We start from the raw sequence: 27,356 nt of genomic DNA, 5'->3' as shown, positions 1-27,356 counted from the left end.
ATAAAAGAAAATGTTTCTTGGGATCGTAGTAGGTCACAACAGCATCACTAGCCAGTACTGCCTCCATTTCTACAAATGGTTTCCACAGACCACTCCCAATCTATTCCACCTTTGTGCAGTTGGTCCATTTGAGTGAATGTAATTAACTGAATTGGGGATGACCTTGCAATAATACACAACAGTCCCTGTGAAATTTCCATGTTCTTCTCTGTTCCCTGGTCTCTTTGCTTTCAAAATCCCCTCAACCTTCTCCAGTATTCAGTGGATCCCTTCACTGTCTACTTTGTGACCAGGAATGTTCCACTTGACACCATGAAGCAACACGTTTGCCTTTCGGTTCTGATGCCATACTCTTGAAGTCAGTCTAGGGTCTTTTTTCAAGCTTACAATGTGCTCTTTCTTTGTCTCACTGCTGATTAGAATGTGATTTAAGAAACAGACACTTCTTTCATCCTAAACAAAAACAGAATTACCTGGAAAAACTCAGCAGGTCTGGCAGCATCGGCGGAGAAGAAAAGAGTTGACGTTTCGAGTCCTCATGACATGACCCTTCAACAGAACTTGAGTTCGAGTCCAAGAAAGAGTTGAAATATAAGCTGGTTTAAGGTGTGTGTGTGGGGGGCGGAGAGATAGAGAGAGAGAGAGGTGGGGGGGGGGTGTGGTTGTAGGGACAAACAAGCAGTGATAGAAGCAGATCATCGAAAGATGTCAACGACAATAGTACAATAGAACACATAGGTGTTAAAGTTAAAGTTGGTGATATTATCTAAACGAATGTGCTAATTAAGAATGGATGGTAGGGCACTCAAGGTATAGCTCTAATGGGTTTTTTTTTTATAATGGAAATAGGTGGGAAAAGGAAAATCTTTATAATTTATTGGAAAAAAAAGGAAGGGGGAAACAGAAAGGGGGTGGGGATGGGGGAGGGAGCTCACGACCTAAAGTTGTTGAATTCAATGATAAAAACAAAAAAACTGCGGATGCTGGAAATCCAAAACAAAAACAGAATTACCTGGAAAAACTCAGCAGGTCTGGCAGCATCGGCGGAGAAGAAAAGAGTTGACGTTTCGAGTCCTCATGACCCTTCGACAGAACTTGAGTTCGAGTCCAAGAAAGAGTTGAAATATTATTATTATTATTATTATTTCAACTCTTTCTTGGACTCGAAATCAAGTTCTGTCGAAGGGTCATGAGGACTCGAAACGTCAACTCTTTTCTTCTCCGCCGATGCTGCCAGACCTGCTGAGTTTTTCCAGGTAATTCTGTTTTTGTTGAATTCAATATTCAGTCCGGAAGGCTGTAAAGTCCCTAGTCGGAAGATGAGGTGTTGTTCCTCCAGTTTGCGTTGGGCTTCATTGGAACAATGCAGCAAGCCAAGGACAGACATGTGGGCAAGAGAGCAGGGTGGAGTGTTAAAATGGCAAGCGACAGGGAGGTTTGGGTCATTCTTGCGGACAGACCGCAGGTGTTCTGCAAAGCGGTCGCCCAGTTTACGTTTGGTCTCTCCAATGTAGAGGAGACCACATTGGGAGCAATGAATGCAGTAGACTAAGTTGGGGGAAATGCAAGTGAAATGCTGCTTCACTTGAAAGGAGTGTTTGGGTCCTTGGACGGTGAGGAGAGAGGAAGTGAAGGGGCAGGTGTTGCATCTTTTGCGTGGGCATGGGGTGGTGTCATAGGAGGGGGTTGAGGAGTAGGGGGAGTGGACCAGGGTGTCCCGGAGGGAGCGATCCCTACGGAATGCCGATAAGGGGGGTGAAGGGAAGATGTGTTTGGTGGTGGCATCATGCTGGAGTTGGCGGAAATGGCGGAGGATGATCCTTTGAATGCAGAGGCTGGTGGGGTGATAAGTGAGGACAAGGGGGACCCTATCATGTTTCTGGGAGGGAGGAGAAGGCGTGAGGGTGGATGCGCGGGAGATGGGCCGGACACGGTTAAGGGCCCTGTCAACGACCGTGGGTGGAAAACCTCGGTTAAGGAAGAAGGAGGACATGTCAGAGGAACTGTTTTTGAATGTAGCATCATCGGAACAGATGCGACAGAGGCGAAGGAACTGAGAGAATGGGATGGAGTCCTTACAGGAAGCGGGGGGTGAGGAGCTGTAGTCGAGATAGCTGTGGGAGTCGGTGGGTTTGTAATGGATATTGGTGGACAGTCTATCACCAGAGATTGAGACAGAGAGGTCAAGGAAGGGAAGGGAAGTCTCAGAGATGGACCACGTGAAAATGATGGAGGGGTGGAGATTGGAAGCAAAATTAATAAATTTTTCCAAGTCCCGACGAGAGCATGAAGCGGCACCGAAGTAATCATCGATGTACCGGAGAAAGAGTTGTGGAAGGGGGCCGGAGTAGGACTGCAACAAGGAATGTTCCACATACCCCATAAAGAGACAGGCATAGCTGGGGCCCATGCGGGTACCCATAGCCACACCTTTTATTTGGAGGAAGTGAGAGGAATTGAAGGAGAAATTGTTCAGTGTGAGAACAAGTTCATCCTATTTGGCATCTGATCCATGATGCTCTGGGATACTGGGAGCAATGGGCACCCCAAAGAACAACCTCTTGTCTTGGTACAACACTTTGCATGTATGGCTGGTAAGTGGCTCCTTGCTCTTGTCAGTTAATTCCAATTGCAAGTGTGTATTTGACAAATCTATCTAATTGAACACCCTCACATTGGCTAAATTAGGAAACATATCTTCACTTGTAGGCAGTGGGTAAGTATCATTCTTGATCACCTTATTTACCATTTGTTTATAACCTTCACAAATCTGAACAGACCCGTCTGTTTTCTGAATTACCACAATGGTTATGGCCCATTCACTGCTCTTCACCTTAATTGCCCCTGTTCTTTCTAATCTATCCAGCTCCTTCCTTACTGCTTTGAACGGCATAAGGAACTGACTAGCCTTGCAGTTAGTCAGCTGTACGTTGTCCTTTATACTGACTTCGACCTTGCAATGTTAATTTGATCATTTGGTCCTCTTTGCTGAAAGACCACTTTGTGCTCTCTTAGCACTTTCTCAATGGCAGACGTACACTACTGACCCCCACTGTAAATAGCTTGGCCCAGATTAACTGTATATCCCCTCCCATCAGGGAGACTTTAACACCCCCTCCTATTCCCAATGGCAAGTGTTAGGATGTAACATCATATTGTATTCGAACACTAACTTCACATCAAATTGGAACACTATTGTTGAACTAGTCAGTGTCACACCAGTTTTGAATTAGGGAATCTGACTTTGAGATTTCTTGTACTCTTCTCCAGAGACAACAGGCACATCTGCAGCTGTATCAACGCTGAAAGTTAATTGTGAATCTCAGACTTTCATTTCCACTATGGGCACTGGAATTTTATCTCAGCCTGACCACTCTAACCTTCCTGCTGCTGTTTCTGTTGCTCTCTGACTAAGTACAACTCCTGATCTTCCTGCTCGATAATATCAGTGGCCTCTTGTTCTGTAATAATTCTGTGGTCAACTTTTGTATTTGTATCTATCAACCTGCATTCGAGGATTTCTAGACTCCTGAACTAACTTTCAATCTCCCATAACCTCGACCTGATGCATGGCTGTGACTGGAGCATTGCTGTTTCTTCTTCCCCTGCATGTTCTCTGGATATGACCAACATTCCCACAGGGATAGCACTTAGACTGCAAATGGGGGTATTTAAATGGTTGGTGGCTACCATGGCAATGGTAACATCTAATTTTCTGACTCTGAGACTGTGTTCTTGGCTACAGAACCTCCCCTGCCAGCTCAGAGAGGTATTCATGCAGGGTGGGGGTGGGGGAGGTAGTCGTAGGGGGTGGGGGTAGTTGCAGTGTTCGGCAGGGGAGGGTGAGGAATTGGGGTGGTAGTCGGGTGTAGGCAGGGTACTCTGGGGGATGGTCGGAGGGAGGGGAGTGGTGAGGTCAGAGGTGAGGAGGGTAGTCGGGGTAGTTAGGGGATTGGTCAGTGGGTTCAGTGGGGGGCTGGGGACGGTGGTCAGGATGGTAGTCAGTAGGGTGGGGGATAGTGAGGAGGGGGATGGGGGTAGTTAAGTGATGCAGGGGTGGTCAGGGGTGTAGTTGGGGCTAGTCGAGGGGTGCGGGGTGGTCAGGGGTGTAGTTGGGATAGTCGAGGAGTGGGGGGTGGCCAGGGGTGTAGTTGGGGCTAGTCAAGGGGTAGGGGTTGGTCAGGGGTGTAGTTGGGGCTAGTCGAGGGGTGCGGGGTGGTCAGGGGTGTAGTTGGGATAGTCGAGGGGTGGGGGGTGGCCAGGGGTGTAGTTGGGGCTAGTCAAGGGGTAGGGGTTGGTCAGGGGTGTAGTTGGGATAGTTGAGGGGTGGGGGGTGGTCAGGGGTGTAGTTGGGGCTAGTCGAGGGGTAGGGGTTGGTCAGGGGTGTAGTTGGGGCTTGTTGAGGGGTGGGGGGTGGTCAGGGGTAGGGGGTGTAGTTGGGGGTGCGGGGGTTAGATAATCAGAGGGACGGGGGGGTGGTAGCCGGGCTGGTGGGGTGATTAAGGGTGTAGTTGGGACTAGCTGAGTGGGGCTGGCGGGATGGGGAAGCTAGTTTGGGGGGGGGGGGGGGGGGGGGGGGGGGGGGGGGGCGGTGGGGGGTGGGATGGGTGTGCTGGTGGGTGGATGGAGGGGTTCAGGTGGGGGTCAGTACCACAGATGCCCAGGAGTTAGAAGTGGCTTAATCCTTTTCCTGGGTAACTATTCCTCCAAGACAGTCAGAACCATCTGAAATCTCCGATTTAAATTGGAGTATTGGATGATTCCATGGGGTAATTCCCATGCAGTCCTTGTGTGGGGACATTCAGGGGGTCCCCCGGCTTATCTTCTGGGGTACATCCCAGGTGCGACCCCCTAGAGATTGGAAGTTCTAGGCCATTGTTATTCAGTCCATCGCTCTGTTGTCTTTGACTAACACAAGTTCATCTGCAGGCAGCCATTATTGAACAATTTCATTTACACCTGCCCAGCAGAGAGGGCAATCAAACAAAATGCTCAGTGCTTCCAGTATACCACATCCATGTCCACTTCTCTCCCTTCTCACCTCACTCCACCTCCACCTCTCCCCTCCTCATTCCTCCCCACTTCCACCTCTCCCCTCCTCATTCCTCCCCACCTCCACCTCTCCCCTCCTCATTCCTCCCCACCTCCACCTCTCCCCTCCTCACCCCAACCTTCCATCCCTCCACACCTCCACCTCTCCCCCTCCTCACCCCAACCCTCCATCTCTCCCCACCTCCACCTCTCTCCACCTCCCCCTCCTCACCCCAACCCTCCATCCCACCGCACCTCCACCTCTTCCCTCCTCACCCCAACCCTCCATCCCTCCTTACCTCTCCCCTCCTCACCCCAACCTTACATCCCTCCCCACCTCTACCTCCCTCCCGCCTCATCCTTCCCCACCCCACCCCACCACCCCTCCCCCACCCCACCTCCATCCTTCCCCGGCCCAATCCCATCCCTCCTCATCCCATCTCATCCCCATCCTTCTCCACCCCCACCTCTCCCCCCTCCTCAGCCCACGAGGCAGGAAGAGAGTAACTTTGCATCGGTCTTCCCTGCAGAAGAGCATGCTGCCAATGTAAAGGAGGAAGTACTGGTGATATTAGATAGGATAAACATCGAAAAAGAGTTTATTTAAATGGTTAACCATCCTTAAAAGAGAAAAGTTACCCAGTGCAGATGGGATACATCTTGGGTTACTGAGGGATGGAAGGATGGAAATTGTTGAGTCTTTGGCCACACTCTTCCAATAATCCTTCAGGAGGTGAGTGGTCCTGGAGGATGGTAAATGTTACCCTCCTGCTTAAAGGGGGAGAGGGATAAACCCAGCAATCACACACACACTGCTTTCTGTGTCACATTAACATAAATATCCCAAACAATTCCTTGGTTTTGGCCTCACTCAATCCCATTTTTCCCATATCCACTACCCAGCTAACCAAGCTGCTCATTGCTGCTTCAGTTGCTCCCTGTTCATTCCCAGCAATGCCACCCTGGACCCACCTGAATCTGCACTGCCCATCTGGGGAATGGGTTCCGCTGCCTCTGTGTCTCCATCAGAAACTTCCAGTGGTGGGCTTTGCCTCTCCAGGTCTTCCTCATCAGAACTCCGCTCAGCCGAGGATGGGTACTGTGGGCACCAGTGTGGCACATACGGCACCTGCATCAAAGAGAGGAGCCATGAAGTAGTCACAATTCCCAAACATTGGAAGACACTTATCAAGTGTGACATGTGACCACATCTTGAAGAAATGTAAAAGCCTCCATCCTGTCATAACACCACAGAGAGAGCACTGTTCAAAATGCACTTTTAACATAGGAGCACTTTCCAAGATACTGCACTGACTGACAACATCTGACATTGAGCCAGGGAAGGTGGACTTAGGGCAGGACAGAGACAGGGTTTTGTGTTTTGAAAGGAGGAGAGAGAGGCTGAGAGTTTAGGGAGCGAATTCCAGAGCTTAGGGCCTTGGCAGCCAAGAGCATGGCCATCAATGGCAGAGCGATTAAAATTTGGGATGCTGCAGAAGCTGGAGTTGGAGGAGTGTAGGTAATTCAGAGGTTAATAGGGCTGGAGGAGGTGAGAGTTAGGGAATGGACAAACGCACGGACAGTATGAAAATAAAGATGGGAATTTTAAAACGGAGATGTTGTCAGACCCCTCAGCACAGTGAATGTTCCTACACCTGCAACTACTTCCCTCACAGCACTTTTGAGTGTACATACACCTGGAACACCAACCCTCAGCATTGTATGTGCACTGACATCGGGAACTCCCTCCCTCACAGCACTGCAAGTGTCCCGACACCTGGAACATCCTCCATCACAACACTGTGAGTGTACCTACATCTGGAACTCACTTCCTCAGCACTGAGTGTACCGACACCTGGAACTCTCTCCCTGAACAATGTGAGTGTATTTACATCTGGAACTCCCTCCCTCAGCACTGTGAGCGTACCTGCACCTGAAAGTCTCTCCCTCAACACTGTGAGTGTATCTACACCTGGAACACCCTCCATCACAACACAATGAGAGTACCTACATCTGGAACTCCCTCCCTCAGCACGGTGAGTGTATCTACATCTGGAACGCCCCCCCTCACAGCACTGTGGGTGTCCCTACAGCTGGAACTCCCTCCCTCACATCACTGAGAGTGCAACTGCACCTGGAACACCCTCCCTCAGCACTGTGAGTGTATCTACATCTAGAAAGCCCTCAGCACTGTGAGTGTACCTACAAATGGAACTCCTTCCATCCCAGCACTGTGAGTGTACCTACACCTGGAACTCCCTCCCTCCCAACACTGTGGGCGCACCTACACCTGGAATTCCCTCCCTCACAGCACAGTGAGTGTTACTACATCAGGAACACCCGCCATCACAGCATTGTGGGTGTACCTACATCTGGAAGTCCCTCCCTCAGCACTGTGGTGTACCTACACCTGGAAGTCCCGCGGTCACAGCACTGTGAGTGTACCTAAACCTGGAACCCCCCACTTCACGGCACTGTGAGTGCACCTACACCTGGAACTCCCTACCTCACAGCACTGTGAGTGTACTTACAACTGGAACTCCCTCCCTCCCAGGACTGTGAGTGTACATACAACTGGAACTCCAACGCTCAGCACTGTGGGTGTATTTATATCTGGAACTCCACCCTCCCAGCGCTGTGAATGTACCTACACATGGAACTCCCTCCCTTAGCAATGTATGTGTCCCTACAGCTGGAGTTCACTCCCGCACAGCACTGAGTGCACCTAAACCTAGAACTCCCTCCCTCAGCACTGTGAGTGTACCTACATGTGAAACTCCCTACCTCAGCACTCTGAGTGTACCCACATCTGAAACTGCATCCCTTAGCACTGTGAGTGTCTCTACATCGGGAACTCCCTCCCTTAGCACTGTGAGTGCACCTGCATCAGGAACTCCCTCCCTCAGCACAGTGAGTGTACCTACATCTGGAAGTCCCTCCCTCAGCACGGTTAGTGTACCTACATCTGGAACTCGCTCACTCACAGCACTGTGAGTGTACCTACTACTGGAACTCCCTCCCTCCCAGCACTGTAAGTGTACTTACACCTGGAACTCCCTCCCTTCCAGCTCTGTGAGTGTACATACAACTGGAACTCTGTGCTCAGCACTGTGCGTGTATTTACATCTGGAACTCCCTCCCTCACAGCGCTGTGAGTGTACCTACACCTGGATCTCCCTCCCTCAGCATTGTATATGTCCCTACAGCAGGAACTCCCTCCCTGACAGCACTGAGTGCACCTAAACCTGGAACTCCCCTGCTCAGCACTGTGAGTGTACATACATCTGGAACTCCCTCCCTCAGCACTGTGAGTGTATTTACATCGGGAATTCCCTCGCACTGTGAGCTTACCTGCACGTAGAACTCCCTCCCTCAGCAATGTGATTGTGCCTACAACTGGAACACTGCCCTCCCCCTTAGCACAGTGAGTTTACTTACACTTGAAACTCACCCCCACTCAGCACTGTGAGTGTACCTACATCTAGAAAGTCAGCAGCACTGTGAGTATACCTACAACTGGAACTTCTTCCGTCCCAGCAACGTGAGTGTACCTACATCTGGATCTCCCTCCCTCAGCATGGTGAGTGTACCTACACCTGGAACTCGCTCGCTCACAGCACTGTGAGTGTACATACACCTGAAACTACCTCCCTCCCAGCACTGTGGGCGTACGTACACCTGGAACCCCCTCCCTCACAGCACTGTGAGTGCTATTACACCTGGAACACCTGCCATCACAGCATTGTGGGTGTACCTACATCTGGAACTCCCTCTCTCAGCACAGTGAGTGTACCTACATCTGGAACTCCCTCCCTCAACACTGAGTGTACTGACACCAGGAACCTCCTCCCTGAACACTGTGAGTGTACTTACGTCTAGAACCCCCTCAGCACTGTGAGTGTTTCTACACCTGGAACTCCCTCCCTCACAGCACTGTGAGTGTATCTACACCTGGAAAACCCCCGCTCACAGCACTGTGAGTGTGGCTACCCCTGGAACTCCCTCACTCACAGCACTGTGAGTGTACCTACACCTGGAACTCTCTCCCTCAGCACTGTGAGAGTACCTACATATGTAACAACGTCCCTCAGCACAGTGGGTGTATTTACACCTGGAACTCCCTCCCTCACAGCACTGTGAGTGGACTGACATCTGGAACACCCTCCATCACAGCACTGTGGTGTACCGACACCTGGAAGTCCCGCATTCACCGCACTGTGAGTGTACCTACACCTAGAACTCCATACCTCACGGCACTGTGAGTGCACCTACACCTGGGATTCCCTCCCTCAACACTGTGATTGTTCCTACACCTGGAACTCCCACCCTCAGCATTGTATGTGTACTGATGTGGGGAACACCCCCCCTCAGCGCTGAGTGTACCTAAATCTGGAACATCCTCCATCACAACATTGTGAGGGTACCTACATCTGGAACTCCCTCCCTCACCACTGAGTGTATCGACACCAGGAACCTCCTCCCTGAACACTGTGAGTGTGCTTACTTCTAGAGCCCCCTCAGCACTGTGAGTGTTTCTACACCTGGAAATCCCTCCCTCACAGCACTGTGAGTGTTATCTACACCTGGAAAACCCTCGCTCACAGCACTGTGAGTGTAGCTACCCCTGGAACTCCCTCACCCACAGTACTGTGAGCGTACCTACACCTGGAACTCTCTCCCTCAGCACTGTGAGAGTACCTACATATGTAACAACGTCCCTCAGCACTGTGGGTGTATTTACATCTGGAACTCCCTCCCTCTCAGCACTATAAGTGCACCTACACCTGGAACTCCCTCCCTCACAGCACTGTGAGTGTATCTACACCTGGAGCTCCTCCCCTCAGCACTGTGAGTGGACTGACATCTGGAACACCCTCCAACACAGCACTGTGAGTGTACATACAACTGGAACTCCATCCCGCAGCACTGTGGATGTACATACACCTGGAACTCCCTCCCTCCCAGCGCTGTGAGTGTACCTACATCTGGAATTCCCTCCCTCAGCAAAGTATGTGTCCCTACAACTGGAACGCCATCTCTCACAGCACTGAGTGTACCTACATCTGGAACTGCATCCCTTAGCACTGTGAGTGTATCTACACCTGGACCTCCCTCCCTCAAAGCACTGTGAGTGTACCTACACCCGGAACTCACTCACTCCCAGCACTGTGAGTGTACCTACACCTGGAACTCTCTCCCTCAGCACTGTGAGAGTACCTACATATGTAACAACGTCCCTCAGCACAGTGGGTGTATTTACACCTGGAACTCCCTCCCTCACAGCACTGTGAGTGGACTGACATCTGGAACACCCTCCATCACAGCACTGTGGTGTACCGACACCTGGAAGTCCCGCATTCACCGCACTGTGAGTGTACCTACACCTAGAACTCCATACCTCACGGCACTGTGAGTGCACCTACACCTGGGATTCCCTCCCTCAACACTGTGATTGTTCCTACACCTGGAACTCCCACCCTCAGCATTGTATGTGTACTGATGTGGGGAACACCCCCCCTCAGCGCTGAGTGTACCTAAATCTGGAACACCCTCCATCACAACATTGTGAGGGTACCTACATCTGGAACTCCCTCCCTCACCACTGAGTGTATCGACACCAGGAACCTCTTCCCTGAACACTGTGAGTGTACTTACTTCTAGAGCCCCCTCAGCACTGTGAGTGTTTCTACACCTGGAAATCCCTCCCTCACAGCACTGTGAGTGTTATCTACACCTGGAAAACCCTCGCTCACAGCACTGTGAGTGTAGCTACCCCTGGAACTCCCTCACTCACAGTACTGTGAGCGTACCTACACCTGGAACTCTCTCCCTCAGCACTGTGAGAGTACCTACATATGTAACAACGTCCCTCAGCACTGTGGGTGTATTTACATCTGGAACTCCCTCCCTCTCAGCACTATGAGTGCACCTACACCTGGAACTCCCTCCAACACAGCACTGTGAGTGTACATACAACTGGAACTCCATCCCGCAGCACTGTGGATGTACATACACCTGGAACTCCCTCCCTCCCAGCGCTGTGAGTGTACCTACTTCTGGAATTCCCTCCCTCAGCAAAGTATGTGTCCCTACAACTGGAACGCCATCTCTCACAGCACTGAGTGTACCTACATCTGGAACTGCATCCCTTGGCACTGTGAGTGTATCTACACCTGGACCTCCCTCCCTCAAAGCACTGTGAGTGTACCTATACCCGGAACTCACTCACTCCCAGCACTGTGAGTGGACATACATCTGGAACTCTCTCCTTCAGCACTGTGAGAGTACCTACATATTTAACAACGTCCCTCAGCAGTGTGGATATATTTACATCGGGAACTCCCTCCCTCAAAGCACTGTGTGTGCATCTACACCTGGAACTCCCTCCATCACAGCACTGTGAGTGTACCTACACCTGGAACTCCCTCCCTTCCAGCACTGTGAGTGTACCCAAATGTGGAACTTCCTCCCTCAGAGAACTGAGAGTGTACCTACACCTGGAACTCACTCCCTCCCAGCAGTGAGTGTACCTACAGCTGGAACTCCCTCCTTCACAGCACTGTGAGTGGACTGACATCTGGAACACCCTCCATCACAGCACTGTGAGTGTAACTACATCTGGAACCCCTTCCCTCAGCACTCTGAGTGTACTTACAACTGGAACACACTCCCTCACAGCACTGTGATTGTAGATACACCTGGAACTCAGTCCTTCAGCACTGTGGGTGTATTTACATCTGGAACTCCCTCCCTTCCAGCACTGTGAACGTACATACAACTGGAACACCATCCCTCAGCACTGTGGGTGTACATACACCTGGAACTCCCTCCCTCCCAGTGCTGTGAGAGTACCTACACCTGGAACTCCCTCCCTCAGCATTGTATATGTCCCTACAGCTGGAACTCCCTCCCTGACAGCACTGAGTGCACCTAAACCTGGAACTCCCCTGGTAAGCACTGTGAGTGTACATACATCTGGAACTCCCTCCCTCAGCACTGTGAGTGTATTTACATCGGGAACTCCCTCGCACTGTGAGCTTACCTGCATGTAGAACTCCATCCCTCAGCAATGTGAGTGTGCCTACAACTGGAACACTGCCCTCCCCCTTAGCACTGTGAGTTTACTTACACTTGAAACTCACCCCCACTCAGCACTGTGAGTGTACCTACATCTAGAAAGCCCGCAGCACTGTGAGTATACCTACAACTGGAACTCCTTCCGTCCCAGCACCGTGAGTGTACCTACATCTGGATCTCCCTCCCTCAGCATGGTGAGTGTACCTATATCTGGAACTCGCTCGCTCACAACACTGAGTGTACCTACACCTGGAACTCGCTCGCTCACAGCACTATGAGTGTACCCACACCTGGAACTACCTCCCTCCCAGCACTGTGGGCGTACGTACACCTGGAACCCCCTCCCTCACAGCACTGTGAGTGTTAATACACCTGGAACACCCGCCATCACAGCATTGTGGCCGTACCTACACCTGGAAGTCAGTCCCTCAGCACTGTGGTCTACCGGCACCTGGAAGTCCCGCATTCACCACACTGTGAGTGTACCTACACCTAGAACTCCGTACCTCACGGCACTGTGAGTGCACCTACACCTGGGATTCCCTCCCTCAACACTGTGATTGTTCCTACACCTGGAACTCCCACCCTCAGCATTGTATGTGTACTGATGTGGGGAACACCCTCCCTCAGCGCTGAGTGTACCTAAATCTGGAACACCCTCCATCACAACATTGTGAGGGTACCTACATCTGGAACTCCCTCCCTCACCACTGAATGTACCAACACCAGGAACCTCCTCCCTGAACACTGTGAGTGTACGTACTTCTAGAACCCCCTCAGCACTGTGAGTGTTTCTACACCTGGAAATCCCTCCCTCACAGCACTGTGAGTGTATCTACACCTGGAAAACCCTCGCTCACAGCACTGTGAGTGTAGCTACCCCTGGAACTCCCTCACTCACAGTACTGTGAGTGTTTCTACACCTGGAAAGCCCTCCCTCACAGCACTGTGAGAGTACCTACATATGTAACAACGTCCCTCAGCACAGTAGGTGTATTTACCTCTGGAACTCCCTCCCTCTCAGCAATGTGAGTGCACCTACACCTGGAACTCCCTCCCACACAGCACTGTGAGTGTATCTACACCTGGAGCTCCTCCCCTCAGCACTGTGAGTGGACTGACATCTGGAACACCCTCCATCACAGCACTGTGAGTGTACATACACCTGGAACTCCCTCCCTCCCAGCACTGTGAGTGTACCTACTCCTGGAAGTCCCTCTCTCAGCAAGGTATGTGACCCTACAACTGGAACGCCCTCTCTCACAGCACTGAGTGTACCTACATCTGGAACTGCATCCCTTAGCACTGTGAGTGTATCTACACCTGGACCTCCCTCCCTCAAAGCACTGTGAGTGTACCTACACCCGGAACTCACTCACTCCCAGCACTGTGAGTGGACATACATCTGGAACTCTCTCCCTCAGCACTGTGAGAGTACCTACATATTTAACAACGTCCCTCAGCAGTGTGGACATACTTACATCGGGAACTCCCTCCCTCTTAGCACTGTGAGTGCACCTACACCTGGAACTCCCTCCCTCACAGCAATGTGAGTAGACCAACATCTGGAACACCCTCCCTCAGCACTGTGAGAGTACCTACATTGGGAACAACGTACCTCAGCACTGTGGGTGTATTTACATCTGGAACTCCCTCCCTCCCAGCACTATGAGTGTACCTACACCTGGAATTTCCTCCCTCCCAGCGCCATGAGTGGACCGACATCTGAAATGCCCTCCATCACACCACTGTGAGTGTACTTACACATGGAACTCCCCCCCTCAGCACTGTGCATGTACCTACACCTGAAACTCCCTCCCTCACAGCACTGTGAGTGGATCGACATCTGGAACACCCTCCATCACAGCACTGTGAGTGTACCTACACCTGGAACTCCCTCCCTTCCAGCACTGTGAGTGTACCCACACGTGGAACTTCCTCCCTCAGAGAACTGAGAGTGTACCTATACCTGGAACTGCCTCCCTCCCGGCAGTGAGTGTACTTACAACTGGAACTCCCTCCGTCCCAGCACTGTCAGTATACCTACACATCCAACTTCCTCCCTCACAGAACTGTGAGTGTACCTACACCTGGAACTCACTCCCTCACAGCACTGTGATTGTAGATACACCTGGAACTCAGTCCTTCAGCACTGTGGGTGTATTTACATCTGGAACTCCCTCCCTTCCAGCACTGTGAGCGTACATACAACTGGAACACCATCCCTCATTACTGTGGGTGTACATACACCTGGAACTCCCTCCCTCCCAGCGCTGTGAGTGTACCTACTCCTGGAAGTCCCTCCCACAGCAAGGTATGTGTCCCTACAACTGGAACTCCCTCCCTCACAGCACTGAGTGTACCTACATCTGGAACTGCATCCCTTAGCACTGTGAGTGTATCTACACCTGGACCTCCCTCCCTCCCAGCACTGTGAGTGGACATACACTTGGAACTCTCTCCCTCAGCACTGTGAGAGTACCTACATATGTAACAACATCCCTCAGCAGGGTGGACATATTTACATCTGGAATTCCCTCCTTCTTAGCACTGTGAGTGCACCTAAAACTGGAACTCCCTCCCTCACAGCACTGTGAGTAGACCAACATCTGGAACACCCTCCCTCAGCACTGTGAGAGTACCTACATCAGGAACAACGTACCTCAGCACTGTGGGTGTATTTACATCCGGAACTCCCTCCCTCCCACCACTGTGAGTATACCTACACCTAGAACTTCCTCCCTCCCAGCACCGTGAGTGGATCGACATCTGAAATGCCTTCCATCACACCACTGTGAGTGTACCTACACATGGAACTCCCTCTCTTCCAGCACTGTGAGTGTACCCACACGTGGAACGTCCTCCCTCAGAGAACTGAGAGTGTACCTAGACCTGGAACTCCCTCCCTCCCAGCAGTGAGTGTACCTACACCTGGAACTCCCTTCCTCACAGCACTGTGAGTGGACTGACATCTGGTACACCCTCCATCACAGCACTGTGAGTGTACCTACAACTGGAACTCCCTCCGTCCCAGCTCTGTGGGTATACTCACATCTGGAACTCCCTCCCTCTCAGCACTGTCAGTATACCTACACATGGAACTCCCTCCCTCCCAGGACTGTCAGTATACCTACACATGGAACTTCCTCCCTCACAGAACTGTGGGTGTACCTACACCTGGAACTCACTCCCTCACCGCACTGTGATTGTAGATACACCTGGAACTCAGTCCTTCAGCACTGTGGGTGTATTTACATCTGGAACTCCCTCCCTTCCAGCACTGTGAGCGTACCTACACCTGGAACTCCCTCCCTCAGCAATGTATGTGTACCAACATCAGTAACTCCCTCTCTCCCAGCATTGTGAGTGTATTAATACCTGGAATTCCCTCCCTCACAGCACTATGGGTGTACCTACACGTGAAACTTCCTCCCTCACAGAACTGTGAGCGTACCTGCACCTGGAAGTCACTCCCTCACGGCACTGTGAGTGCTCTGAGATCTGTAACTCCCTCAATCACAGTATTGTGGGAGTACCTACAGCTGGAACTCCCTCCCTCAGCAATGTGTGTGTATCAACATCTGGAACTCCCTTCCTCACAGTACTGTGAGTGTACATAAACCTGGAACTCTCTCCCTCAAAGCACTGTGAGAGTACCTACATCTGGAACGACATCCCTCAGCACTATGGATGTATTTACATCTAGAAATCCCTCCCAGCACTGTGAGTGTAGCTACATCTGGAGCACCCTCTATCACAACACTGAGTGTAATTACATCTGCAACACCCTCCCTCAGCACTGTCAGTGTACCGACAGCTGGAAATCCCTCACTCATAGCAGTGTGACTGTATCTACACCTGGAACTCCCTCCCTCACTTCACTGTTAGTGTATCTACACCTGGAACTCACTCCCTCCCAGCACTGTGAGTGTACATACAGCTGGAACTCTCTCCCTTAGCACTGTGAGAGTACCTACATCTGGAACAACATCCCTCAGCACTGTGGGTGTATTTACATCTGGAACTCCCTCCCTCCCAGCACGTGTACCTGCATAGGAATTCCCTACCTCAGCACTGTGTGTGTACTGAAACCTGGAACTCAATCCCTGAATACTGTTAGTGTACCTACACTTGGAACACAATCAGCACAGTGAGTGTACCTACATAGGAATTCTCTACCTCAGAACTGTGAGTGTACCGACACCTGGAACTACCTCCCTGAACACTGTGAGTGTACATACATCTGGAAAAAAATCAGCACTGTGAGCTTACCTGCACCTGGAACTCCCTGCCTCAGCACTGTGAATGTACATACATCTGGAACTCCATTACTCAGCACTGGGAGTGTACCTACAACTGGAACTCACTCCCTCAGCACTGGGAGTGTACCTACATCTGGAACTCACTCCCTCAGCTCTGTGAGTGTACCTACATCTGGAACTCACTCCCTCAGCACTGTGAGTGTACCTACCTCTGGAACTCACTCCCTCAGCACTGTGTGTGTACCTGCATAGGAATTCACTACCTCAGCACTGTGAGTGTACCGACTGCAGGAACTACCTTCCCGAACACTTTGTATGTACACCTGGAACTACCTCCTTCACAACACTGTGAGGGGACTTACACGTGGAAATCCCTCCTTACCAGCACTGTGACTATACCTACATCTGGAACACACTCAACACTGTGAGCTTACCTGCACCTGGAACTCCCTCCCTCCCTAGGTAGGAATTATCTAACTCAGCTCTGTGAATTTACCGACACCTGCAAATCCCTCCCTGAACACTGTGAGTGTACCTACATCTGGAACACACTACCTCAGTACTATGAGTGTTCCTACATAGGAATTCCCTTTCTCAGCACTGTGAGCTTATCAGCACCTGGAACTCCCTCCCTCAGCACTGTGAGTGTACCTACACCTGGAACTCCCTCCCTAAGCACTGTGAGTGCACCTACTCCTCGACCTCCCTCCCTCACAGCACTGTGAGTGTATGTACACCTGGAACTCCCTCCCTCACAGCACTGTGAGTGTATGTACACCTGGAATTCCCTTCCTCACAACACTGTGAGTGTACCTACACCTGGAACTCCCTCCCTAAGCACTGTGAGTGCACCTACTCCTGGACCTCCCTCCCTCACAGCACTGTGAATGTATGTACACCTGGAACTCCTTCCCTCACAGCACTGTGAGTGTATGTACACCTGGAATTCCCTTCCTCACAACACTGTGAATGTACTTACATCTGGAACTCCCTACTTCCCAGCACAGTGAGTGTACCTACATCTGGAACACACTCAGTACTGTGAGCTTACCTGCACCTGGAACCCCCTTGCTCAGCATGCCGAGTGTACCTACATCTGGAACATACTCAGCACTGTGAGCTTACCTGCACCAAAAACTCTCACCCTCAGCACTGTACGTGTACCTACATAGGAATTCCCTACCTCAGCACTGTGTGTGTACTGAAACCTGGAACTCCCTCCCTGAATACTGTTAGTGTACCTACTCCTGGAACACAATCAGCACAGTGAGTGTACCTACATAGGAATTCTCTACCTCAGAACTGTGAGTGTACCGACACCTGGAACTACCTCCCGGAACACTGTGAGTGTACCTACATCTGGAAAAAACTCAGCACTGTGAGCTTACCTGCACCTGGAACTCCCTGCCTCAGCACTGTGAGTGTACCTACATCTGGAACTCACTCCCTCAGCACTGTGTGTGTACCTGCATAGCAATTCCCTACCTCAGCACTGTCAGTGTACCGACACCTGGAACTCCCTCCCCGAAAACTTTGTATGTACACCTGGAACTACCTCCTTCACAACACTGTGAGGGAACTTACACCTGGAACTCCCTCCTTCCCAGCACAGTGAGTGTACCTACATCTGGAACACACTCAACACTGTGAGCTTACCTGCACCTGGAACTCCCTCCCTCAGCATGGTGAGTGTACCTACATCTGGAACTTACTCCCTAAGCACTGTGAGTGAACCTACATAGGAATTCCTTTCCTCAGCACTGTGAGTGTAGCGACACCTGGAACTCCCTCCCTGAACACTGTGAGAGTACCTACATCTGGAACACACTAAGCACTGTGAGGTTACCTGCACCTGGAACTCCCTCCCTGAACACTGTGACTGTACCTTCATCTGGAACATAGTACTGTGAGCTTACCTGCACCGAAAACTCTCTCCCTCAACACTGTGAGTGTACCTATATCTGGAACTGACTCCCTCTGCACAGTGAGTGAACCTACATAGGAATTCCCTGCCTCAGCACTGTGAGTGTACCGACACATGGAACACCCTCCCTGAACATTGTGAGTGTAGCTGCATCTGTAACACACTCAGCACTGTGAGCTTACCAGCAACTGGAACTCCCTCCCTCAGCACTGTGAGTGTACTTACATCTGGAACTCATTCCCTCAGCACTGTGAGTGTACCTGCATAGGAATTCCGATCCCCAGGACTGTGAGCGCAACGAAACCTGGAACTCCCTCCCTGAACACTGTGAGTGTACTTACACCTGGAACTCCCTGCAGCCCAGCACTGAGGGTGCAACTACACCTGGAACTCCCTCCCTCACAGCACTGTGAGTGTCCCAACATCTGGAACTAACTCCATCACAGCATTGTGGGTGTACCTACACCTGGAACTACCTCCCTCAGCAATGTGGGTGTTCCAACACCTGAAACTCCCTCCCTCACAGCATTTTGGGTGTACCTACAGCTGGAACTCCTTACTTCATGGCACTGTGAGTGCACCTACACCTGGAACTCCCTCCCTAAGCACTGTGAGTGCACCTACTCCTGGACCTCCCTCCCTCGCAGCACTGTGAGTGTATGTACGCCTGGAACTCCCTCCCTCACAAAATATGAGTGTACTTACACCTGGAACTCCCTGATTCCCAGCACAGAGTGTGCCTACATCTGGAACACACTCGGCACTGTGAGCTTACCGGCACCTGGAACTCCTTCCCTCAGCATAGTGAGTGTACCTACATCTGGAACTCACTCCCTGAACACTGTGAGGGTACCTACACCTGGAACTCCTTACCTCAGCCCTGTGAGTGCACCTACACCTGAACTCCATCCCACACAGCATTGTGAGTGTATGTACACCTGGATCCCCCTTCCTCACAACACTGTGAGTGTACTTACATCTGGAACTCCCTACTTCTCAGCACAGTGAGTGTACCTACATCTGGAACACACTCAGTACTGTGAGCTTACCTGCACCAGGAACACCCTCGCTCAGCATGTTGAGCGTACCTACATTTGGAACATACTCAGCACTGTGAGCTTACCTGCACCAAAAACACTCTCACTCAGCACTGTACGTGTATCTACATAGGAATTCCCTACCTCAGCACTTTGTATGTACTGACACCTGGAACTCCCTCCCTGAATACTGTTAGTGTACCTACACCTGGAACACAATCAGCACAGTGAGTGTACCTACATAGGAATACTCTACCTCAGAACTGTGAGTGTACTGACACCTGGAACTACCTCCCTGAACACTGTGAGTGTACCTACACCTGGAACACAATCAGCACAGTGAGTGTACCTACATAGGAATTCCCTACCTCAGCACTTTGTGTGTACCGACACCTGGAACTCCCTCCCTGAATACTGTTAGTGTACCTACACCTGGAACACAATCAGCAAAGTGAGTGTACCTACATAGGAATTCTCTACCTCAGAACTGTGAGTGTACTGACACCTGGAACTACCTCCCTGAACACTGTGAGTGTACCTACACCTGGAACACAATCAGCACAGTGAGTGTACCTACATAGGAATTCTCTACCTCAGCACTTTGTGTGTACTGACACCTGGAACTCCCTCCCTGAATACTGTTAGTGTACCTACACCTGGAACACAATCAGCACAGTCAGTGTACCTACATAGGAATTCCCTACCTCAGAACTGTGAGTGTACTGACACCTGGAACTACCTCCCTGAACACTGTGAGTGTACCTACATCTGGAAAAAACTCAGCACTGTGAGCTTACCTGCACCTGGAATTCCTTGCCTCAGCACAGTGAGTGTACATACATCTGGAACTCCAATACTCAGCACTGGGAGTGTACCTACATCTGGAACTCACTCCCTCAGCACTGGGAGTGTACCTACATCTGGAACTCCATCCCTGAGCACTGTGAGTGGACCAAAGTCTGGAACTCACTGCCTCAGCACTGTGAGTGTACCTACATCTGGAACTCACTCCCTCAGCACTGTGAGTGTACCTACATCTGGAACTAACTTCCTCACCACTGTGAGTGTACCAACATCTGGAACTCACTCACTCAGCACTGTGAGTGTACCTGCATAGGAATTCACTACCTCAGCTCTGTGAGTGTACCGACACCTGGAACTCCCTCCCCGAAAACTTTGTATGTACACCTAGAACTACCTCCTTCACGACACTGTGAGGGGACTTACACCTGGAACTCCCTCCTTCCCAGCACAGTGAGTGTACCTACATCTGGAACACACTCAACACTGTGAGCTTACCTGCACCTGGAAATCCCTCCCTCAGCACTGTGGGTGCAACTACACCTGGAACTCCCACCCTCACAGCACTGTGAGTGTACCTACACCTGGAACTCCCTCCCTCACAGCACTGTGAGTGTCCCTACATCTGGAACTACCTCCATCACAGCATTGTGGGGCTACCTACATCTGGAACTTCCTCCCTCAGTACTGTGAGTGTACCTACATCGGGAACTCCATCCCCCAGCACTGTAAGAGTACCTACATCCGGAACTCAATCCCTCAGCACTGTGAGTGTACCTACATCTGGAACTCACTCCCTCAGCTCTGTGAGTGAACCAACATCTGGAACTCACTCACTCAGCATAGTGAGTGTACCTACCTAGGAATTCTCTACCTCAGAACTGTGAGTGTACCGACACCTGGAAAAAACTCAGCACTGTGAGCTTACCTGCACCTGGAACTCCCTCTCTGAACACTTTGAGAGTACCTATATCTGGAACTCAGTACCTCAGCACTGTGAGCATACTACATCTGGACCTCCCTCCACCAGCACCGTGAGTATACCTACACCTGGAACTCCCTCCCTCACAGCACTGTGAGTGTTCCTACATCTGGAACTCCCTGCATCACAGCATTGTGGGTGTACCTACACCAGGAACTCCCTCCCTCATAGCACTGTGAGTGTATGTATACCTGGAACTCCATCCTTCACAACACAGTGAGTGTACGTACACCTGGACCTCCCTCCCTCACAGCACTGTGAGTGTATGTACACCTGGAACTCCCTCCCTCACAACATATGCGTGAACTTACACCTGGAACTCCCTCATTCCCAGCACACTGAGAGTGCCTGCATCTGGTCACACTCAGCACTGTGAGCTTACCTGCACCTCGAACTCCCTCCCTCAGCATAGTGAGTGTACCTACAGCTGGAACTCACTCCCTCAGCACTATGTGTGTAGCTACATAGGAATTCCATACCTCAGCACTGTGAGTGTACCGACACCTGGAACTCCCTCCCTTAACACTGTGAGTATACCTACACCTGGAACTCAGTACCTCAGCACTGTGAACAGACTACACCTTGAACTCTCTCCCTCAGCACTGTGAGTGTATTTACCTTTGGAATTCCCTCCCGCACAGCTCTGTGAGTGAACCTACACCGGGAACCGCACCCTCAGCATTGTATGTATACTGACATCGGGAACTCCCTCCCCAGCATTGTGAGTGTACTTACACCTAGAATGACAGCAATGTGAGTGTACCTACACCTGGAACACCCTCGATCACAACACTGTGACTGTACCTACACCTGGAACTCCCTCCAGCCCAGCACAGTCTGTGTAACTACATCTGGAACTCCCTCCCTCACAGCACAGTGAGTGTTCCTGCAACTGGAAATCCCTCCATTACAGCATTCTGGGTGTACCTACACCTGGAACTCTCTCCCTCAGCACTGTGGGTGTTCTTACACCTGCAACTCCCTCATTCACAGCACTGTGAGCGTACCTACACCTGGAACTCCTTACCTCAGCACTGTGAGTGCACCTACACCTGAACTCCTTCCCTCACAGCACTGCGAGTGTATGTACACCTGGAACTCCCTCCCTCACAGCACTCTGAGTGTTTGTACACATGGAATTCCCTCCCTCACAGCACTGTGAGTGTATGTACACCTGGAATTCCCTTCCTCACAACACTGTGAGTGTACCTACACCTGGAACTCCCTCCCTAAGCACTGTGAGTGCACCTACTCCTGGACCTCCCTCCCTCACAGCACTGTGAGTGTATGTATACCTGAAACTCCCTCCCTCACAGCACTGTGAGTGTATGTACACCTGGAATTCCCTTCCTCACAACACTGTGAATGTACTTACATCTGGAACTCCCTACTTCCCAGCACAGTGAGTGTACCTACATCTGGAACACACTCAGTACTGTGAGCTTACCTGCACCTGGAACCCCCTTGCTCAGCATGCCGAGTGTACCTACATCTGGAACATACTCAGCACTGTGAGCTTACCTGCACCAAAAACTCTCACCCTCAGCACTGTACGTGTACCTACATAGGAATTCCCTCCCTCAGCACTGTGTGTGTTCTGAAACCTGGAACTCCCTCCCTGAATACTGTTAGTGTACCTACTCCTGGAACACAATCAGCACAGTGAGTGTACCTACATAGGAATTCTCTACCTCAGAACTGTGAGTGTACCGACACCTGGAACTACCTCCCTGAACACTGTGAGTGTACCTACATCTGGAAAAAACTCAGCACTGTGAGTGTACCGACACCTGGAACTCCCTCCCCGAAAACTTTGTATGTACACCTGGAAATACCTCCTTCACAACACTGTGAGGGGACTTACACCTGGAACTCCCTCCTTCCCAGCACAGTGAGTGTACCTACACCTGGAACACACTCAACACTGTGAGCTTACCTGCACCTGGAACTCCCACCCTCAGCACTGTGGGTGCAACTGCACCTGGAACTCCCACCCTCACAGCACTGTGAGTGTACCTACACCTGGAACTCCCTCCCTCACAGCACTGTGAGTGTCCCTACATCTGGAACTATCTCCATCACAGCATTGTGGGGCTACCTACACCTGGAACTTCCTCCCTCAGTACTGTGAGTGTACCTGCATCGGGAAAACGATCCCCCAGCACTGTAAGAGTACCTACATCCGGAACTCAATCCCTCAGCACTGTGAGTGTACCTACATCTGGAACTCACTCCCTCAGCTCTGTGAGTGAACCTACATCTGGAACTCACTCACTCAGCATAGTGAGTGTACCTACCTAGGAATTCTCTACCTCAGAACTGTGAGTGTACCGACACCTGGAACTACCTCCCTGAACACTGTGAGTGTACCTACATCTGGAAAAAACTCAGCACTGTGAGCTTACCTGCACCTGGAACTCCCTCCCTGAACACTTTGAGAGTACCTATATCTGGAACTCAGTACCTCAGCACTGTGAGCTTACCAGCAACTGGAACTCCCTCCCTCAGCACTGTGAGTGTACTTACATCTGGAACTCATTCCCTCAGCACTGTGAGTGTACCTGCATAGGAATTCCGATCCCCAGGACTGTGAGCGCAACGAAACCTGGAACTCCCTCCCTGAACACTGTGAGTGTACCTACACCTGGAACTCCCTGCAGCCCAGCACTGAGGGTGCAACTACACCTGGAACTCCCTCCCTCACAGCACTGTGAGTGTCCCAACATCTGGAACTAACTCCATCACAGCATTGTGGGTGTACCTACACCTGGAACTACCTCCCTCAGCAATGTGGGTGTTCCAACACCTGAAACTCCCTCCCTCACAGCATTTTGGGTGTACCTACAGCTGGAACTCCTTACTTCATGGCACTGTGAGTGCACCTACACCTGGAACTCCCTCCCTAAGCACTGTGAGTGCACCTACTCCTGGACCTCCCTCCCTCGCAGCACTGTGAGTGTATGTACGCCTGGAACTCCCTCCCTCACAAAATATGAGTGTACTTACACCTGGAACTCCCTGCTTCCCAGCACAGAGTGTGCCTACATCTGGAACACACTCGGCACTGTGAGCTTACCGGCACCTGGAACTCCTTCCCTCAGCATAGTGAGTGTACCTACATCTGGAACTCACTCCCTGAACACTGTGAGGGTACCTACACCTGGAACTCCTTACCTCAGCCCTGTGAGTGCACCTACACCTGAACTCCATCCCACACAGCATTGTGAGTGTATGTACACCTGGATCCCCCTTCCTCACAACACTGTGAGTGTACTTACATCTGGAACTCCCTACTTCTCAGCACAGTGAGTGTACCTACATCTGGAACACACTCAGTACTGTGAGCTTACCTGCACCAGGAACACCCTCGCTCAGCATGTTGAGCGTACCTACATTTGGAACATACTCAGCACTGTGAGCTTACCTGCACCAAAAACACTCTCACTCAGCACTGTACGTGTATCTACATAGGAATTCCCTACCTCAGCACTTTGTGTGTACTGACACCTGGAACTCCCTCCCTGAATACTGTTAGTGTACCTACACCTGGAACACAATCAGCACAGTGAGTGTACCTACATAGGAATACTCTACCTCAGAACTGTGAGTGTACTGACACCTGGAACTACCTCCCTGAACACTGTGAGTGTACCTACACCTGGAACACAATCAGCACAGTGAGTGTACCTACATAGGAATTCCCTACCTCAGCACTTTGTGTGTACCGACACCTGGAACTCCCTCCCTGAATACTGTTAGTGTACCTACACCTGGAACACAATCAGCAAAGTGAGTGTACCTACATAGGAATTCTCTACCTCAGAACTGTGAGTGTACTGACACCTGGAACTACCTCCCTGAACACTGTGAGTGTACCTACACCTGGAACACAATCAGCACAGTGAGTGTACCTACATAGGAATTCTCTACCTCAGCACTTTGTGTGTACTGACACCTGGAACTCCCTCTCTGAACACTGTGAGTGTACCTTCATCTGGAACACAATCCCTCAGCACTGTGAGTGTACCTGCATAGGAATTCCGATCCCCAGGACTGTGAGCGTAACGAAACCTGGAACTCCCTCCCTGAACACTGTGAGTGTACCTACATCTGGAAAAAACTCAGCACTGTGAGCTTACCTGCACCTGGAACTCCCTCCCTGAACACTTTGAGAGTACCTATATCTGGAACTCAGTACCTCAGCACTGTGAGCATACTACATCTGGACCTCCCTCCACCAGCACCGTGAGTATACCTACACCTGGAACTCCCTCCCTCACAGCACTGTGAGTGTTCCTACATCTGGAACTCCCTACATCACAGCACTGTGGGTGTTCCTACATCTGGAACTCCTTGCATCACAGCATTGTGGGTGTACCTACACCAGGAACTCCCTCCCTCATAGCACTGTGAGTGTATGCATACCTGGAACTCCATTTTTCACAACACAGTGAGTGTACGTACACCTGGACCTCCCTCCCTCACAGCACTGTGAGTGTATGTACACCTGGAACTCCCTCCCTCACAACATATGCGTGAACTTACACCTGGAACTCCCTCATTCCCAGCACACTAAGAGTGCCTGCATCTGGTCACACTCAACACTGTGAGCTTACCTGCACCTCGAACTCCCTCCCTCAGCATGGTGAGTGTACCTACATCTGGAACTCACTCCCTCAGCACTGTGTGTGTACCTACATGGGAATTCCCTACCTCAGCACTGTGAGTGTACCGACACCTGGAATTCCCTCCCTGAACACTGTGAGTGTACCTACATCTGGAACTCAGTACCTCAGCACTGTGAACAGACTACATCTTGAACTCTCTCCCTCAGCACTGTGAGTGTATTTACATCTGGAACTCAATCCCTCAGCACTGTGAGTGCACCTACATCTGGAACTCACTCCCTCAGCTCTGTGAGTGTACCTACATCTGGAACTCACTCACTCAGCGCTGTGAGCTTACCTGCACCTTGAACTCCCTCCCTGAACACTTTGAGAGTACCTATATCTGGAACTCAGTACCTCAGCACTCTGAGCATACTACATCTGGACCTCCCTCCACCAGCACCGTGAGTATACCTAAACCTGGAACTCCCACCCTCACAGCACTGTGAGTGTTCCTACATCTGGAACTCCCTGTATCACAGCACTGTGGGTGTACCTACACCAGGAACTCTCTCCCTCATAGCACTGTGAGTGTATGTATACCTGGAAATCCCTCCCTCACAGCACTGTGAGTGTACCTACACCTGGATCTCCCTTACTCACAGCACAGTGAGTGTTCCTGCAACTTGAAATCCCTCCATTACAACATTCTGGGTGTACCTACACCTGGAACTCTCTCCCTCAGCACTGTGGGTGTTCTTACACCTGCAACTCCCACGTTCACAGCACTGTGAGGGTACCTACACCTGGAACTCCTTACCTCAGCACTGTGAGTGCACCTACACCTGAACTCCTTCCCTCACAGCACTGCGAGTGTATGTACACCTGGAACGCCCTCCCTCACAGCACTGTGAGTGTTTGTACACCTGGAATTCCCTCCCTAACAATACTATGTGTACTTACACCTGAAACCCCCTCCCTCAGCACTATGAGTGTACCTACATAGGAATTCCCTACCTCAGCACTGTGAGTGTACCAACAGCTGGAACTCCCTCCCTGAACACTGTGAGTGTACCCACATCTGGAACACACTCAGCACTGTAAGCTTACCTGCACCTGGACCTCCCTCCTTCAGCATGGTGTATGCAACTACATCTGGAACTCCATCCCTCAGCACTGTGAGTGTACCTACATCTGGATGCCATAACTCAGCACTGTGAGTGCACCTACATCTGGAACTCTCTCCCTCAGCACTGTGAGTGTACCTACATCTGGAACTCCATCCGTCAGCACTGTGAGTGTTCCTACATCTGGAACTCCCACCATCATAGCATTTTGGGTGCACCTACACCTGGAACTCTCTCCCTCACAGCACTGTGAGTCTGTGAACACCTGGAACTCCCTCCTTCCCAGCACACTGAGAGTGCCTACATCTGGAACACACTCAGCACTGTGAGCTTACCTGCACCTCGAACTCCCTCCCTCAGCATGGTGAGTGTACCTACATCTGGAACTCACTCCCTCAGCACTGTGTGTGTACCTACATGGGAATTCCCTACCTCAGCACTGTGAGTGTACCGACACCTGGAATTCCCTCCCTGAACACTGTGAGTGTATCTACATCTGGAACTCAGT

The 27,356-nt window shown here is 51.1% G+C and overlaps 1 protein-coding gene across 2 annotated transcripts in view; it reads right to left on the bottom strand.

Annotated features, from left to right (window-relative positions):
* spi1b (Spi-1 proto-oncogene b) overlaps positions 1 to 27,356 on the bottom strand; it is a 212,111-nt gene that overhangs the window by 18,972 nt on the left and 165,783 nt on the right. For both annotated transcript variants that reach the window (XM_041197766.1, XM_041197767.1), the window contains exon 4: positions 6,004 to 6,160. In XM_041197766.1, coding sequence (XP_041053700.1) covers positions 6,004 to 6,160 — 157 coding nt within the window. The remainder of the gene's footprint in view (positions 1 to 6,003; positions 6,161 to 27,356) is intronic.

This window comes from Carcharodon carcharias, chromosome 10, assembly GCF_017639515.1.
Source record: "Carcharodon carcharias isolate sCarCar2 chromosome 10, sCarCar2.pri, whole genome shotgun sequence".
Classification (NCBI taxonomy): domain Eukaryota; kingdom Metazoa; phylum Chordata; class Chondrichthyes; order Lamniformes; family Lamnidae; genus Carcharodon; species Carcharodon carcharias.
Note: the sequence above shows the minus strand (reverse complement) of the source record. Positions and strands in the feature narration are given on the sequence as shown.